Source organism: Buceros rhinoceros, unplaced genomic scaffold (genome assembly GCF_000710305.1).
Source record: "Buceros rhinoceros silvestris isolate BGI_N320 unplaced genomic scaffold, ASM71030v1 scaffold29254, whole genome shotgun sequence".
NCBI classification, from domain to species: Eukaryota; Metazoa; Chordata; class Aves; order Bucerotiformes; family Bucerotidae; genus Buceros; species Buceros rhinoceros.
In genome coordinates this window covers 5,407-22,972 of record NW_010408060.1, presented here as the reverse complement: position 1 = coordinate 22,972, position 17,566 = coordinate 5,407, and the positions used below count along the sequence as shown (strand labels likewise).

At 44.6% G+C, this 17,566-nt stretch overlaps 1 protein-coding gene across 3 annotated transcripts; it reads left to right on the top strand.

The window, feature by feature from the left end:
- The first annotated feature begins 6,524 nt into the window (after window positions 1-6,524).
- Window positions 6,525-16,964, top strand: PTP4A2 (protein tyrosine phosphatase type IVA, member 2). 3 transcript variants are annotated; one of them, XM_010134751.1, is made up of 5 exons: window positions 6,525-6,648; window positions 8,528-8,620; window positions 13,439-13,569; window positions 15,551-15,625; window positions 16,717-16,964. In XM_010134751.1, exons 1-5 carry the CDS (start codon window positions 6,553-6,555, stop codon window positions 16,823-16,825), a joined length of 504 nt encoding a protein of 167 aa, XP_010133053.1. In that variant the 5' UTR covers window positions 6,525-6,552; the 3' UTR covers window positions 16,826-16,964. The 3 variants fall into 3 exon arrangements, with proteins under 3 accessions (XP_010133053.1, XP_010133055.1, XP_010133054.1); XM_010134753.1 differs by lacking the exon at window positions 8,528-8,620; XM_010134752.1 differs by lacking the exon at window positions 15,551-15,625.
- Window positions 16,965-17,566: the final 602 nt, after the last annotated feature.

The following is a 17,566-nucleotide window of genomic DNA, read 5'->3' as shown; positions in this document are numbered from 1 at the left end:
CTCTTCCTCTATCAGAGCAGAGCTGAACTGTGATCGCAGCCGGTTCCTGGCTCCTGCTGCTGGACTTTGCCCCGTGCTGGAATGCTGTGTCGGTTAACTCTTGTGAGGCCTGGGAGGGAGAGCTTGTGGGAAGGCATGGTTCTGTCCTCGCTTTGAGGAAGAGCAGCCACTGCTGAAAATGTAGCTCCTGCAAACTGAAAGTTTTTGTGAATGGTGTAGGTTGTATTTCAGTAATATCTTTAGAGGAGAAAACATGTTGGTGATGCACCGTTCCTGCACTAGCAGAGGGGAGCTCTGTGGTGCTGTCGCGTTAGGCTGACAGCTTCTTTACCTGTCCAAGAGCTGGACATTTAAACCAGCTCTGTCTAAATGCTGCAATATAGGCCTAATGGCTGGAGAATGTGGGCTAGAAGTTACTCTGACTCATGTGAGTTGCAGTGCTAGATCAGGCTGGCACCGATTTCAGCTGGTATCTGGCTGGTGTGTATCATGAGAGTATAAAGTAACTTCAGAGTGGCTGCTGACTTCGGTGTCATCTCACGGCTCATTTTGCTAATGGTGAAGGAGTCTTAAATCTCCTGATTTAAAGTCTCTTTCAGGCTGAACACTCGAGATGCTGGGTTGCTGTCTCTATTCGGGTCGCTGTTATATGTACCCTTTTCTTACCCCTTGTTTCTCTCTGTTCTGTACTGAAAAGTTAAACTCTTTCTGGTCTCTTCCGCTGAAAGTCTAGCTCTGCTCCAAATAATGGCCTGTGGATTTTAACAATCAAGACTTTGTGGATGTGCAGTGAAATTTATCAGTAAGCTTTGGTTTCAGTTGTCGGACTGTGTGTAACTGCCACAGCAGTGTGGAAGAGGAGCCAACCCTCCACCAAGTCATTTTTCCGGCAGCGGTGTATGGCACATTCACACAAGTGAGATGAGTAAGATGCAAGTAATTCACTTGGTAACTTTGGAGTAATATTCCTGTTGCTGTGTGATTGGAAATGGCTTTTAAATCCTTCTTGACTTGTTAATGGATTTCTGGTGTTGGGTTGGCTTTTTGATGCTTAAAGTGAGAGATTACTTTGAGTTGTTGGGGGAGCTGCTTTAGCAGGACTGTGTTTTCAAAACCGCACATCTGATACAGCTTAGACAACTCAGCATTCAGAGTTTTAGGAGTGAGTTGTTAGTGTCACATATTCATGAGCTGTTGTCTAAAGTAATTTTTTATTTTACTTAAATATAATTCTGTGACTTAAACGGGATAGCTTACATTTCATTTTCTTAGCAGGGCTTTTTGGTTTTGACTTCAAACACTTCCGGTAACTTCAAGCTTTTTGGGCATGGTATGTAAATAACATTCAAATGTGTCCTCTGAAAGTTTTTAAAAACTATGTGGTGGGTGGAGAAGGTGTCAAAAAAAAAAAAATCCCGTGTCAGAACAGCATTTTAAACTGTGAAGCAGGTTCTGGTTCACAGGAAAGAAAAGACCCGAAGCATAAAGCCTGTCAGCTCTTTCTGAACAAGCTAATGCGGTATCTCATTGCGTCCCTGTGCCGAGCTTGCCAGAATGATGATCTCTGGGCATCGATGCCTCTGAGGGATGGGGTGGTTTGACCTCACCCAAATTCAGGGCTGGCAGCTGAACTTTCTGGATACTACTCCCTTTCGAGTTTGGTTGCTGGATTGTTCTCTTGCTGAGCGCTCTTGCATGGTATATTTGACAATTCTGTTTCCTGCTGTGTCACTTTTAGGTTGAGACTTCTTTAATCTGGACATTTTTTTCCCTTGCTGAGGCGAATCTCTGCTGCCCTGGGTTTTACAGCCTGGGCCAGAGTGACTGGTATAGTGCAAAAGGAAACGAATGAGTCACCCGCAGAACTTGTCAGCGGCTGGGAGGGAGCTCCGCCGCGGGGGTGGGTAGGGTGGAACACTACAATTTTTGACCTCACCCTTCTCCAGGCACGTGTCTCTCTGAGCCAGTTTCCTTTAGAGAGCACTCAAGAATTTTTTCCAAGAATGTTAGTTCCAGCGTTTCTTTTCTCCCCTCACTGGGAGGGTGTATTTTAGAAAAGGTGGTTGCTTTGGTTGTTTTGGAGGCCTTGGTGAATTCTGTTGCTTGAAAAGCACCTTGTGCTCTAGGTGGAACAGGACATTGTGGTAGCATGTGGATAGAACGTGGGTCACTTAGTGGGACAGTGCAGGAGGGGAAGTGAAACGTGACGTACAGCTGGGCTGCAGCGTCATATTGGGATGGTGATTTTTTTTATGGGACCAGGTTGTGCTCTGTGGTGCCGATTTCATGTGTGTAAGTGCAAACCACAGGAACGAGGCTTTACAAAAGAGAAAAATTCAGCAGCTCATGACCTGACTTTGTTAACATTTAAAGTGGATTCTCACTTACAGGAACAGAATTGGTTGAGATAGTTAGAAAATACTGGTCTTCAGAACTCTGCAGGATTCTTTAGCACTGCCTGACAAATTAGCAGCCTTTGCCTGCATCCTGTGCACTGGGCTGTTTTGAAAGGTGATCCAAGTGACCTTTCCAAAGGGATCTGTGTTCTGCAGGCTCTGAATGCTGCAGCTGTTGCAGGCTGTTTCTCTGTCTCAGCGTGACTGAGGCAGCACTGCCACTAGTGTGTGTGGAAGGAGATGGTGGAACTGGGTGTCTCTTATGGTGTTATTACATGTTTTCCAATAGACCTGTCTTCCTGAACTTGTGTAGGCTCCGTGCAGAAGAGCCAGCGACATGCCCTTCGAAGGGATCTAACATAGGAGTCACTACCATGATAGATGAGGCAGCTGCTGGAGATGGGTCTTGCGGGTGTGCTGGATTTTTTTTCTGAAGGCAGTCTCCAGGGAAGCTTCCACCAAGACAGGAGTTCATTCAACCATTCTTTCTTAATTAGCTAACCACCCTGATTTATTTATGCTGGTTAATACAACTGCCCCCTGCTTATGTTTTAAGGATATTCTTGCACATTCAGTATTTTGGAAAACATGCCTCTCAGATTTGCCTCTTTAGACTTTATGAAGGCATGTGTGGTGTGTGAGAGGTTGGGAGGTCAGCTCTGTGAGCTGCAGCTTCAAGGACCCCTGTCTGGAGGTGCACAGGCTGTCACAGCTCACTAAACTTGCTTTCATAGATAGGGAATAATCATCAATCAAGATGCCTGATAATTAATGAAACAACATCAGGAACTTCCTGCCAAGCTTATCTAGTCCTTTTCAGATGCTGGAGTGGTCACCGCTTGATTGGTTCGTCCTCCTGGCTCTGCTTTTCCTCCTCCTCTCGTTCCTGATGGAGCTATTGCGACTCATTCCCCGCGTTGACGTGTGGGATCCTCCCGCTCCCTTCCTGAGGCCAGCCACATAAGACATGTCGTAATTTTTTGGTTTCTCTCCATGTGCTATCTCACTTTCTACGTACAAAGAGTTCAAGGGTAATTGGCTGAAAAATTATTTCTCGTTTTATGTTGTGCATAGACCTGGATGCTATTTATTGTCGTCAGTTTGATAGCGCTCAGTTTTCTGTGGATTGTGAAGTGCAAATTTGCTTGCAACGCTGGGAGGAAGAAATTTTAAAGCATTTCCTTGGGGGGATCAGAAGTTATAGACAATAGGGGTTTTCCTGGTTTTCATTTTCTTAATTAGAAGCCTTGTGTTTTCTTTATAAACTTCAGCTTAACAGTTAGCAGTTGAAAGTCCTGGGAGGAAGGGTTATGTATGTCAGTAATCAAACTTTTAAAAATAGGGTTGTGTGCTACATAAACTTCTTACCCTTCTGGAAATCATTTTTCAGACTTAAATACAGTACTTCACATTTTTAATCACTCCTTAGCTATTAGCTAATTAAATGCTTCAGTAATACTCCTTTGGGGAAGGTAAGGTGGTGTCATTCCTGTTCTGCAATGAGCTGAGCTGCTGAAAGTGGCTTGCCCAAGGTCAGACCATGAGCAGCTGCAGATCTGGGAGTTGGACTTAAGCTGTTGACTCCTCCTGCCATAATTAATTCACTGGAACATGTCATCTCCATGTGTCCTGTATGACTTGATAAATCGTTAGTACAAAAGACTTTTAAAATAACTGGGTTGAAGTTCCCTCTTTGATTTGCTTGGGGAAGGAGCCACAATGACCAGATTTGATCCATCTCACAGTGCGAGGAGCACTGGATGAGGCTCTTCCAACCAAATCATTGGTGCTGAAAAGAAAAATGATGGAAGGATTTGTTTAAATCTGACACAATAGCTCTTCCGCTCACCACGGTGTACTTTGTGGTGCCTCGGGTACTCAGGATCCAGGTTTTGATCTCCCATGCCAGGACCTGTTGACTCCTGTTTTTATTTAAACAACCTTGTGAGGGCCTCAACCATTTTGAAGCTGTTTCTGTAAGTCTACAGATCACTGTCTAGCCATGTCAGAGGACTGGAGGGTCTGTTCAGCTGGGGACAACCAGGCTGCCGTTGGCCTTCTTAGATTAAGTGTTACAGGTGCTGGACACGTGTGGCTGCTGTAACTTTAGTCCTTCTGTTCTGGTAGGTCATTGCTGTAGCAGACTTTAATGCATTTTAACGAATCCTTTGCTTTGAGATTGGTTGGTTGATATGAGAGAGTTGTGACAAATGTGCAGGAACTGGCACATGTAAGGACTTGAGCATGATGCGTTTAGGTGGGGCTCTTCCATCTGGGGTGAGACTCAATCCTCTAGTCGTTACACTGATAAGATATTCCAGATTCATTTTTGAAATTTGTATTTCAGTCACTCAGAGCAAGAACTGCGTTAAGGTCGGGGGAGGTTATTGAAAACATCTTTGTTCTTGCCTCTGGCAACCTAATTAATGTATTTTTTTTGGCTTTGAAAGCTGTTCTTGAAGGAAATAATTGCTCTTTGGGTGATTTTTGACTTTGTGTCAGTGAAAAAGGTAATTCGGTGGTACTTAATTTGACTATTTTAAAGTGAGGGTCTCATTAAAATGTGGAGCACACCAGCAGTTTGGAGTGTGAGCTTCCATGTGGGTATGTTTTCTTTAACAGTGTTCACTTCAGCGTGCCATATTGACCTTTCCGCTTGAGTTGCAGGTTTGTGACTTCTAGCTGCTGGTTTGGGGTTTATTCAACTGATTTAAAACTTTTTCCTTGAAGAAGTGTCAGTAGTGGTTTTTCAGCTTTACGCCTTTTAAATGCAGTGAAAAGCCATGTTGCTTATTTAGTACTTCAGCCCTGAGTGCGTTAAGCTAGTTCAGGTTAACTCTGTTTTCAGCCCCCAGAATTTCATTGTAGAAATACATTGTCCAGTCTCTTATTGCTGTTGCTGAAACATCTGTATTTTGAATCCTGTGGTTTAGGACTGGAAGCTGCTGCTGCCTTAGTGTCCCGTCTGTAAACACAGATAAGCCCGAGAATAACTAGAAGTTATTACTGCTAAATGACCCTTTGCTTTGGAAAGGGCTGATTTCTGGAGGTATCTCCGTGCTGCTGCTGGGATTCTGGTGATACAGCAGTGTTGGTGAAATCTGTGGCAGTTAAATTACACTCTTATTGCTGCTTGTACCACTCATTTTGATCAGAAAATACAGCCCTACCAACAACATTTTTTACATATTTGGGCTTAAGCCAAACAGGTAGGACTGTACGAATGGACACTTTGAAGCGTGCACTTGGCTTTGTGCTATTTTCTTCGCTTCCAGGGCACCTGGTCGGGAGGGAGGGCCTGCGGGGAGCACAGAAAGGTTTCCTTGTTCTCGGTTCTGGTGCTTGGCTGCCAGGAGCAGCAGTTACGAGAAGTCCTGTGTTGCTGGGCTGGAGCGTACTCAGTGCCAAAAGAGTATTTGAGATCACAACTATTGGGACTCCAGTAAAGTTTGATTTTTTGTTTGTTTGTTTCTTTAAACATAGTCTTATCTAGTCTTATTTTAGTTTCTCAGAGGGTCAATACTTGGTGTTTCTGGAAGTAGACGCAACAAATCCTCTGACATGATATTTTTCTTCTCTTTAGGTGTTCTGTTGGAATATACGTCGCACATTTATGGCGATACTGAGCGTGAGGGCAGACTTCTGCCAGGCCCAGCACAGCATCCTGGCTGACAAGTGAGCTGAGTGCAGGGGGTTCCACGTGCCATAATTACTTTGCCTTGAAGACTCCAGACACAGTGAACACACTCAAATATATGGGATATCTCCTGCACATTAGAAGCGTATTCCTTTTACTGACTCTAGCAAAACTAAGCATCAAGAAAACAAAGTGGAGAGAAAATCTGCTCTTACTTTTTTGCCTCACCAGTGCCTAAATGTAGAACAGGCTGCCTAGTCTCGCAAGTAATCGGAACTGTTGGAGTCTGAAGGAAACCACCTGCAGTAATTGAGGCCGAAGCTGAACTCAAGCGGATCCTGAAGCAAACCTGCTTTTCTAGAAGCAAATTCTTTAAGGAACAAACACGTCAACGCAAGCTCTGATCAATCCCAGGCATTTTAGTGGTCTTTTTAATGTTTTCTGCTGTGAAACCTTTCCAAGGTTATTGATTTTTTTTAATTTTATTTTTTTGGCCCCCTACACATTTTGTTTGCCATTATGAACCGTCCAGCCCCCGTGGAAATTACGTATGAGAATATGCGTTTCCTGATCACTCACAACCCAACCAATGCAACCCTCAGCAAGTTCATCGAGGTAAGGCAGCCAAATGCCGTGTTGTCCTTTCCTGTGCACTCACAGGTTCTGGGGAAGCACTCATTGTCCCCGCCTCTTCCTCAGAGCTTTAGCTATATATTACATGAAACCGAGGGCGTTTTTGTCTTTAATACATTGTTCATGTTCTCGTGCCAGTATGAGAAGAGGATCCACCGGTAACTTTTTCCAAACTCCTGTGTTTCTTTAATTGCAAGAAGCTGGATCATAGAATCATCTGGCTGGAAGAGACCTCAAAGATCATCGAGTCCAACCGTTACCCCTACTCTACCAGGATCCCTACACCATGTCCCTCAACACCAGATCCACACGGTTTTTAAACACTTCCAGGGATGGGGACTCTACCACCTCCCTAGGCAGCCCGTTCCAATGCTTAATAACCCTCTCTGTAAAGAATTTTTTCCTGATATCCAACCTAAACCTCCCCTGGCGCAACTTGAGGCCATTCCCCCTCGTCCTGTCATTCTCAATATGGGAGAAGAGATTGACCCCCACCTACCTACAGCTTCCCTTCAGATAATTATAGAGAACAATAAGGTCCCCCCTGAGCCTCCTCTTCTCCAGACTGATGAGCTTCCATTTTAGAGCCCCCTTGCCATTGCTCTTGTCCTGATTCCTGAGGGACAGTGTGTGCTGCAATTAATTGAATAATGCAGTGCCTCTACTGTATCAATATATTGCTCATCTTCTGGCTTTGAAAGAAGCAGTGGACAGAATTGGAACTGGTTTCTGACTGTCCTTCTCCTTTAGTGTGGGATTAAGTGCAATACTTAAACTGAAGTCTTAGTTTACAGGATGTGTTACCAAACTACCCCACCAATCCCAGAGCTGTCAGGAGTTACTGGTGAAAACTGGCATCTGGCTGGGTCGAGCGAGGGGCAGTGGACACACCAGCACTGACAAGAGGAGATCTTAAACATGGCAAAATTTAATACTCAGTTTTCTGCAGAAGTCACAGATGGTTTCATCAGAGACGCAGCGGTACAGTGTATTTCTGAGTTCTAGTTTGCTCCCAACCTGCTGTATCTGTGTGCCCTTCTATCTTATATCTAGAGGGCCTTTATCATGCATATGCAGGTCTTTCTCATTCCAAAGAGATCCTGTCATCTGATATAGATGTCTGTGGCTTTTAACAGACTTCCAGTGTTTTGCAGTGTGCTCCTCACCATGAATCTGATCAGATAGTAGTGCTTAATTTTGTCTGAAAACCACATTATTTGGTCTTTATGTAATTTTTTCCCCCCATTATTGTGGATTGTCTTCCATTCCAGGAGTCTTGACTCTGGGGTAGATATTATTGCTAATTGTTAGGAGGTGCAGCGATTCAGTCCGAACACGAGAGGAAATGCTGCTTGCTGTATGAACCTTCAAAGTGAACTGGAACAGCTTTTGTTTGATCTTCTGATTATTTATCTAGCACAATGTGCTACTTATAGCGTATGACAAGGAAGCTGGAGTATGGTGGTGTGTGCGTTCTGTTCCTCCCTGCCTCAAAATGTCAGCACTGGCTGAGGCAAACAGTTTCAGGCTTCTATTTAAAGAGAAGAAGCTACTTGAAGAATATAAGCAGCTATTTTAGTTTTGCTCTTCGTTATGCACTTTTTTCCACCTTGGCATTTCCCTAGAGAAGAATAATTCTGCCGTTTCATGTTTATTCCTGTCACTTGTAACGCATGTCCTAATGTAGGCCGTAAACCTCCCTTTCTGCACTGGCCTTTGCTCCTTCACTGCGTAGTCGCTTGGAGCTGGGTGATGGTTGAGGTACCACCAACTCTGTGTAAAACATGTCATTCTGTAGCTGATGACAAAGTTTGTAACTCTTCACCCTGTCAGTGTGCTCACGGTTTCCTTTCTCTTAAAGGAGCTGAAGAAGTATGGAGTGAGAACCTTGGTGCGAGTTTGTGATGCCACTTATGATCAAGCTCCTATTGAAAAAGAAGGAATCCAGGTTCTAGTGAGTTGCCTTTAAAACTGTCTAAAAATGAACAGTGCCATGTCTGGGAGCGGTGGAAATGGCCTTCGCACTTTGGGCAAGAGCTCGTGACTGTTTGTGGTGGGCCAAAAGCAATGTGATCCCCAGCAGCAGCTGCAGCTGGTTTTGAGAAGCTTGCTGGGCATTTGTGAAGGGTGCTCGCTGTTCCATCACTAGTGCCCGAGTGCTGTAGTTGGAACAGAAATGTCCGTTTCTGGATTCACTGAGATATTTTGATTACCTTTCAGTGACTAGTTCAGCAGTAATCCAACCCTCAGCCTTGTGGTTCATAAACTCGGTTTGGTCCTTTTCTCCTGGTACAGCACTTTACTGTTGACCTTCTCAGGACACAGATTTAACTCCCTTCTCTCGCTCTTTCCAAAGGTGCCATGTTTTGAGACCTGTTCATACAGGTTTCTGTGGTCTGGCTGTAGCAGGAGTTTATCGATAGCCTCATTGCCTCTCACCTCGAAGTGGGGCCAGGCTGCTGCTGGCTTCACTGGTCAGCAGGTGGAATTCCTTCGCTGCTGCTCACTGCTGACATTATGCAACGACTGTCGACTCGATCGTCTAGTATTGCTTGGTGGTTTAGGGGAGGTTTTTTTAATAGGTGTGTGCTCATACTGAGCTTGCAGGCGGTGTTTTTCCAGGCAATACTTCTGAATTATTATAGAGTGTCAGATATAATCAGTTTATTTTACTGGACTGAGTGATGCTTTGTTGTGAGGCCAGAAACTGTATCTTACCTTCTTCTTACAGGTAGTCAGTCTTCTATTGCCTCTTGATTTTTATGGCTCAGTTGGAGGAAAACTTTTGCAGTTTTCCATTAGGAGAAAAACTTGTATCCTGGCATAGCTGTGAAACCCTTGCATACAGGTCAGTCAGGTTTCTTGGCTTGCAGCCCTAGGCAGCATTTACCCCAGTTCCAGGCAGCCACATGTGTCTCGGTGTTGTTGGAAGAGTCAGTTGTGACAGGGCTACCAGTAGCCAGGCTGTGCTCTGGAATAGCAGGTTTGTTCACTTTAGAGCTGTCTTGGACATTGTCGCATTTACAGGCACGCTGCTGTGAAACCTCTAGCTGCGATACTGCTAAGGTTGCCAGGGGCTGGAAGGATTAAACTTCTGGTGTAAAAGCCCTTGGAGCCTTGATTTAAGCTGGGGCTTAAGAGTATTTCTGTGTTCCTGTGCCAGAGCAGAGATCTGAGTTCTTCCTGGAAGACGCAGGACAGCGTCACAGGTGCCTGGCTCTGCCAGGGTGAGGCCGGCTGACCTTGGCTCCTGCAGCTGTGAGGGAAATCCACCCTCTCTGGCCAGTGGCTGGGGCCCCCAGGCAATGCTCTGTGCTTCCACAGTAGTTCGGGGAATTTGGTTCTCAAGATCTTTAAAAATGTGGTGTTGGCTAAATTTGAACTGAAAGCATTTTTTTTGAGGAAGCTTTTCTAAAAACTGGAAATGGAGTTTCCACCAGCTCTGCTAAGCACCACTCTATGAGAGAGCCTTTGCTTTGAGTAACGCGTGCGACTCTTGTGCCTGTACGTGTTTGCCTCGGCTAACGAGCCTCTTCGCGTTTGGTAGGTGCCCGTTCTTGGTATTCTACTGCTGCACAAGGGGAGAGAGCACAAATCCACCCGGCATCTGCTGAGGGTAACAGAAGGCAGGAGGTGACAGCGGAGGTTCGCTGCTAATATCATCACTGATCCCGATGATCCCAGTCATGAGGTTGTGGTAGTAATTTACTGTATTGTGCTAGTGTTGTGCTGTTTGGGAAAAGCTGAACTCATCACTGCCACAACCACCCCCTGTACAGCTTTTCTCTCCTACAGGTGCACTGTCCTGGTGCTGTTCAGAACTGGTATTGAATTACCAGCTGGCTGAGGAAAAAAAACACGTCACTATTTAAAGCTAATATTTGCTTGCAAAAATAACATAAAGATGGAAAAAAACAGCCTGAGAGAGATTAGTGTCTATTTTCAAATGGTCGAGGTCAAGTGCATAGTGGGACCCTTAAAAATAAGAGTGTTTTAGTGAAGCCTGCGCTTACACTGTGATCCAGAATCCTGTTGTGGCAAGACGGGCAGAATGTGGCAGCTACAGAGTTGCTTTGGCAGATGGCACAGTGAGAAAGTGGAGAATGAGATGTTCTGTGGCTGAAGTAGTACTATTGCATGCGCGTGTTTATCAACAGAGATTAAATCCAGGAGGCCGGAGGCGGGGATGGGTTTAGTTTCTATGGGCTTCTGCAGACTGTACAGTTACGATCCTGTGTGAGGTCTGGTAACGTTGAAAAGTTACATCAGAAAAACTGGTAGGTTTTTTTTTTTCTGGAAGTATTTTTTTTTCACTGGTTGGAAACCAAGGAGGCTGCAGTTGTTTTGTTTATCTTCAGGATCTAAGACATCTTTCATTGTTCTCCCTCCCATTGCTCCTTCAGTTACTGTTCACCCTTGGATCAGACTTTCTTTACGTTCAGAAGTGCCTGTGTTTGAGAAGTGACTTCATGGCCATCTGGTATTTACAGCACCGCCACAGGCTCTGGTGTTGAAGGTGGGAAAGTTCCACGCTGGTGGCTGTGGTCTCACCCTGCACAGGTGCTGGCATTTCGGGGAGGGTTTTGCTGCTGTAACTTCAGTGCGAGTTGCACGTGGGTTTTGAAGAAAGGGGATTTTTGTCACCTTGAAAGTCCTGTTGCTGCTTCTGGGCCGTCTCAGCTCTGTGTTGCCAGTCCTGCAGCCCCAGAGCTCTTCAGCTGAGCAAGGCTGCTCCAGACAGAGGGTCGATAAGAACCCCTTTGTGCCAGTCGTCCTCCCCAGCTCCTGCAGGGTGGCACAGAGGAGCTGTATTTTCTGTTTGTGCAATCTCAGTGTATCATGCAGGTTTGGTCATGGAGCTTAGCCATTTGTTTTCTATCCTGTCTGACAGGATTTTGGAGGTGATGCTGGCAGAACTCGTAATCAGGAAAAAAAACGTGCAAAACTTTCTGGCAATTGCTTCTCCTGTCCTGGAATTATTATTGTTCCTCATTCTGGGCAGCGTCCCATGCAGCAGTGTTTTATCAGCGCTAATGGAGCGGCAGTGATGTACTGTTCCTGAGAAGGTGATGCTCTACGGGAAACGATGGTCAGGATTAATTCAGGCCAGCACAAGAGTTGTGTGAACACAATGGTTAACATGTGAGCTGCAGCAATGGAGTAACCTTCTGTACTTGGACTGAAGGAAAGAATTCAGTTTAATCTAAAACTAGGACACAAAACTGGCATGTAAATGTTGTTCTTTGCAAGGCAGTTTCAAAAGTGGGTAATGCCTTGTCTCTTGGCAGCCCCTGCATCTCTTCTGGGACAGTGGATGACACTAGGCCTAAAATAATGTAGCTGGCAGCATGTGATTGAGTGGAAAATCTCGTAAAGGTCGTTTACTAGTAAGAGCAAATTCTACTTTATGGTCTTGTTTCTGTAGCCTTTTATTTTGCTATGTTGTCCCAGATATTTTTAGTTTCCTATTTGCTTTGAAAAAGGAGTTCTCTGCACTCTCCAGACTTTGTGTATCTTTCTGAATTAATTGCATGTAATTTTTTTTCAGTATCTGAAAGCTTTTTGGTTGTGTAGTTCTGAGACAGATTTCCATCCTGCAGGGTTTTTAAGTGCTAACACGTTTGTGAGGTGCTCTGGGGCTGAGGTCTGTGCTGAGCTGTGCCTGCTCTTCAGGAAGTATTTAGGGTAGCAGTAAGTGTGAAGTCAAACAAAAATGAAACTGTCATCAAAATGAAAAGTCTGGTGGGTTTTTACCTTTGGTTGTACATGTTCAGAGTTTCCGTGTGCTTCTTTTGAGGCTTCAGAGAATATTCCTGTTAACCTGCTCTTGAGATGGTACATGAAGACTTGCTCCTGGCCAAGGAGGGAAGAAGAGGAAATTTTGAAGCCATTTCCCCACCATTTGGAGAGGGGGTTGACTAGTATGAAACTCTGGCAATGAGAGTCTCCCTCCCTGGGTTTGAGAAGATTCGAAAGTCTGTGGGGTTGGTGCTGACATGCAGTGTCCCCTTAGCATGGGTTCCAGGAGAGCTGGGACCTGGAGAGAACAGGAAGCTTCTGACTTGTCATTTTGATTGACAGCCCCATTGTCACCATTAAGTGTGGCCCAGGTAGTTCCAGTGTTGGCTGCCCTTTGAACAGGCAGAAATGCAGCTGTATGTCCTGCCTGGTTGCTGGCTTTGCCACTAAGCACTCTTCTTTTTTTTGTTGTGAATGTGGTTTCTTGCCTTGAAAACACCAGGTAATTTTCACAGTCTGGCTTATTGGGTTCCCGGCAGCTGGACAGAGCGATCCATTTGAGGTGTCAGGAGGTACCTTTTCCGTTGCTGACCCCCTTGAACTGTTAGGAAGCGGCTTCTCTGTACAGAGTCTGCAGTACAAATAGCGTTTTAAAAGGTTGACACAACGGGAGGGAAAAGTCTGGAGAGTTCTCATCTTTCAAATGTTGATTTGAGACGTCTATTGATTTTTACATATTTTTAACAAAACGCGATTTCCAGGGCAGCTATTTTTCTAAAAACTCTATACTACAAAGGAGGTAGTGAAGAGTTTTATTGGAATTTTATTGTGAAGGGCAATTAATTGGTTGTTAAACATTTAGTGCTGCATTATGATATTGACCTGCAAACTTCTGTGCAACCAGAAAAATACCTACAGCACTGCTGGTGTAATAGGCACTTCTTGCCGCATGCAACGTTTTCCTTCTCCCAGCTACTTGCTGTAGGTCAGGGACTGAAATCCATGTAGCTCATGTGGGTTTTTCCCTTCCAAGGACTGGCCGTTCGATGACGGAGCACCACCCCCGAATGAGATCGTTGATGACTGGCTAAACCTGCTGAAAACCAAATTCCGTGAAGAGCCCGGATGCTGCGTCGCTGTTCACTGTGTCGCAGGGTTGGGAAGGTCAGTATCTGCTGTCTTGTTTTTGTACTGGACTTAGGGGCAGTTTAATTGTGTGGCAGGAAGGTCAGGGAAGGTGTCAAGTGAATGCCAATTTCTCTGTTTTCTGCCAAATAACACTTCAAAGCAGCATCGAGTTTGTGTCATTAAAGCGAGAGAGTCTTATTGTAGCTTAAAAATCTTCAGTAATTTCATAATTCTGATCAAGGATGAAATCCTTGGGGAGGTTGTTCAGAACCCTTCTGTTGACGGTGAGCGACACGAGCCATTAGAGCTGAGCTGGAATGTTTGTCTTTCTGAGAGAGCAACAAGATCTCTTGTGCTTCTTGACAAATGCAATATCCCTCTGCAAGTGGGTTTTTAATTTCCTACTGCTTTTCAACTGGTATACTACTAGGCATGTGGAAATTAAAAAAAGAAGAATAACTGGTTCAATTCTTTTCTTACTCTAAAATGACTTCACTTCAGTTTCCAGAAGAGTTAGCCTTGTTTCTCACTCACATGCAGAGTGATGTTTCTCTCTTCACAACTCAAAATATAACTTCCTCCTGTGGCAGGAACTTCCTTTCAAGACGAAATAAAAACCAGACTGATTTGGGAAAGCTAAATGCTATGTTCCTGTTCCCAAATGTAAGCTCTGAATGCTCTGTTTGTCCTGTGGCCTTGGGGGAAGTGGAGCTGAGTGTTAGTGTTCGTACAGGATCCACAGGAGTGTTAATATTGAAGGGTGTTGGAGGGCAAGAAAGGTGGCTTGAAGTCAAGCACAGAGCTGGAGTGTGTCAAGTTCTTAAACTCCACCTTCAGAGATGAAGAGGTGGGGGAAATGGAGGGGTAGAGGGAGAAACAGCTGATGTTTAAAGACATGAGCCAACCCCCCAAGGCAATTAACACTTGTTTATCCATTTCTGCACTATTTTTATCTGGGGAACACCTTAGCAAGATGGCCACATGTACCTCAGTGATGTTCAGCTCTCCTGTTTCTTGTGTAATACCAGGCCAAAGGGTAGCAGATGCTTCTCATCCTCTCCGTGTCACACGGGCTCGTGTTATGTATCTGTTCCTTATGGAATGACCTTTTGGCTGTTGTTGTCAGGCTGCTCCTGGCAGAGGGAAAAGCAAGAGCTTTACAGCTTGTGCTGTCATCTGGAAAACTCTCTACCTGTAGGAGGGAATCAAACTGCAAGTGGAGTAAAAATATTTTTTTTTTTGTTGTGGTTGTTAAAGTGACTTTTGACATTTTAAATTTGAAGTTCTCTTTGGCAAGTGAATAGTTCTGCTGATGCAGGTGCAGTAGGGCAGCGATAGAGAGTTCTCCTGAAGGATGGGTTTGTTAAGCCAGGAGTGCCAGTTGTCCCAGTGCCAGCACCCGGCTAAGCCTTTGCTACCAGAGGGGCCTGCTGGGTCTGTGTGTGTGTAGTGGGGTGAACATCAGTCAGCCCAGGAGACAGCCAGTGTGTGCGGCGATTCCGCCTGTTTGAAATGCCAGCTCTTCACATGTCACTGATTTCCAAAATGCTGACCCCAAAGTAGAAGATTTTACTCTATTTGTCCCTGGAACGCCCAGGTCTGTGTACAGCATATAGTTAAACAAGCAAATAAAATCTAAGTCGTGTGTTCAGTGCTTCACGGATGTGTCTCACGTACAGCTAAATCTTTGGTGTCGTAAGAAGCGAGACACATGAAGAGGTATTACACACTGGTTTAAGCAAAGTAGAAAATTAGGTTATAGCGAAATGAGAAAGCGTAAAAATCTAGAGTTATTGTTTCTCGGCCCAGACGCTAAGGAGGTATTGATTGTGATTTTGTGTGTGTGTGCTGGAAGCAGAGCTGTCGACTAAAAGAAATTTTATATCAGCAGGCAAATGTAGATAATGCTTACAGCAAAAATACTTAAGCTATCTGTTCATAGATTAATTGGATGTTTTTTGAGGGGTTTGAAGTATTGTTCCTCTAGATCTTCCTTAAATATTGATTTCTCCTTTAGGGCTCCTGTACTGGTTGCACTTGCTCTCATTGAATGTGGAATGAAGTACGAAGATGCAGTTCAGTTTATAAGGCAGTAAGTTAAACTTACCCTTCTCAAGAAATTCTCTCTGTATTTGAGCAGCATGTGTCTTCAGCAAAGCATCCTGGATTCTCGATTTGTTTTCTGTAGCTGTATCCTGTCAATAATGGACGTGACTTTGACATTAATGTTGAGGCTTGTGCCCTTTCCCCGTTTAGAGATGAGGGTTAAAAGGTGACCTCTCCTTTTTTCCTTTTTTTTGTAAAATCTGGGCTTATGTATTAAGCCATTGACCCAAAACACCAAGATTTTAAACTTGAGTAAGAAATTTATCTAGACTGTAAAAATGGTGGATGAATTGAACATGTACTAATGGCTCCCAATTAAAAAAGAAAATTCTGGTGAGGTTGGGCTCCCATGCAGAATTCCTGCAGCAAGTGGGTGAGCTGTGGGTGGGTGTGGGTGTCAGCAGCCACCCTGTCTGAAGAGCAGCACCACTGGGGGAGAATGAGGCTGCAGAGCTCTGCTGGGTTAGTGATCACATCAGGCCTTGAAATGAAGCCCAGCAGGTGAGATTGAGTTGGATGAACTTTGCCAAAAAGCAATTCACTGTTTTATGGATTCCCAGGGTCTGCCATTCTGTCTGTGAACTCTGCTCTCAGCAGAGTGTTCTGAATTTTCTCATTCTGAATTTTCTCGTTCTGAAATTCCTTTTTTCTCTTTATGGGTACGGTATAAAAGATACCGAGAAGCTCTTTTCTGAGAACCTCTCACGTACTTGTATCTGAATGTCATGGTCTGACTTAGCTAAGAGAGGAAGTAGCTTGTGCTTCTGCGAGGAAAGGGTGACCTTGGTGGCATTCAGTGCCTGCTGCTGGCGATGGAAATAAACTCTCCCAGTCCAAGGAAACATGCTGAAATTTGCTAACTGGGATTGGATTTTAGTATTGGCATGTGGGTGATGGACGGCTTGTGCTGGCCTGCTCTAGTCTTTCTCGAAGTGGCGGTGGAGATGGAGCCAAGCCAAAATGCTGTTTGTAGCTATAGCAAAGCTTTGAAACAAGGACTAACCTGCCTTAGGATGTACGCGGCGACTGAATCGGTACATTTTCCATTGATATTAGCCTTCATTCTCTTTGTTTTAGGAAAAGGAGGGGAGCTTTCAATTCCAAACAGCTGCTTTACCTTGAGAAATACCGGCCTAAGATGCGGTTACGCTTCAAAGATGCCAACGGTCACTGCTGTGTTCAATAAAAACAAAAAATAAAATCTCAAACGAAGGCAGAAGTTAGCATGGCTGTTTTCTGGACTCTTGGCACCTGGAAATGTGAATCTGGAATCAAACTACGTCATCAAATTAGTGGTGGAGTCAGTGCTCCTCAACCTCTGTCCTAATGGTGGTGATGATTGAAAAAAATAAAAATAAAAAAAGAGAAACATTTCAGTGAAGGATTGTTTTCTCCTTACACTGCAGTTTGAACATCTGCAAGGAGAAAATCAGTTTCTGAACCTTCTGTATTTTTAACTTTTTAAGAAAAGAAATAAAGTAAATTTTATGTCTAAGGAAAAACAGCAGAGCATTGGCTTGTGCAGAAACTATTTTCTTCATTTGAGGAAAGTCCCCCCCAGTTAGGGCCTGATACACTAATTCCTGTGGGACTCTCTCAAATGGAGTTGCCTTTTTTTTTAGCCTTCTGAGACCTGGCAGACACACATGCGGAGGAGCCTTAGCTGCTGTATGGGAGCAGTCTGACAGCCTTAAGCCCAGCCTGGGCATGTTCTGGAGCTGCGGTGATGTCTGCATGGTGTGTCTGTGTGTGTCAGGCTCTGCAGGTGTGGAAAAGCTTCTGGGGGCTTTAACAGCAGGCTCATGCCTCATGGCTGTGGTGAATCTGCTAAAGGCCTTCTCTGGCTGGTGGGAGGTAATGGGGGGTGTGTGTGTGTGGTTTTATGTGTGTGTGTCAGTCTCATTTTTCCAAAGAATCTGGCTGAAAT

Bases quoted from the DNA above. Each gene is read 5' to 3' on its own strand.
- PTP4A2 (XM_010134751.1), top strand. From the start codon at position 6,553: ATGAACCGTCCAGCCCCCGTGGAAATTACGTATGAGAATATGCGTTTC. The intron at 13,570-15,550 runs GTCAGTATCTGC...TTTCTCCTTTAG, and splicing joins TGTGTCGCAGGGTTGGGAAG to GGCTCCTGTACTGGTTGCAC. The intron at 15,626-16,716 runs GTAAGTTAAACT...TCTTTGTTTTAG, and splicing joins GCAGTTCAGTTTATAAGGCA to GAAAAGGAGGGGAGCTTTCA.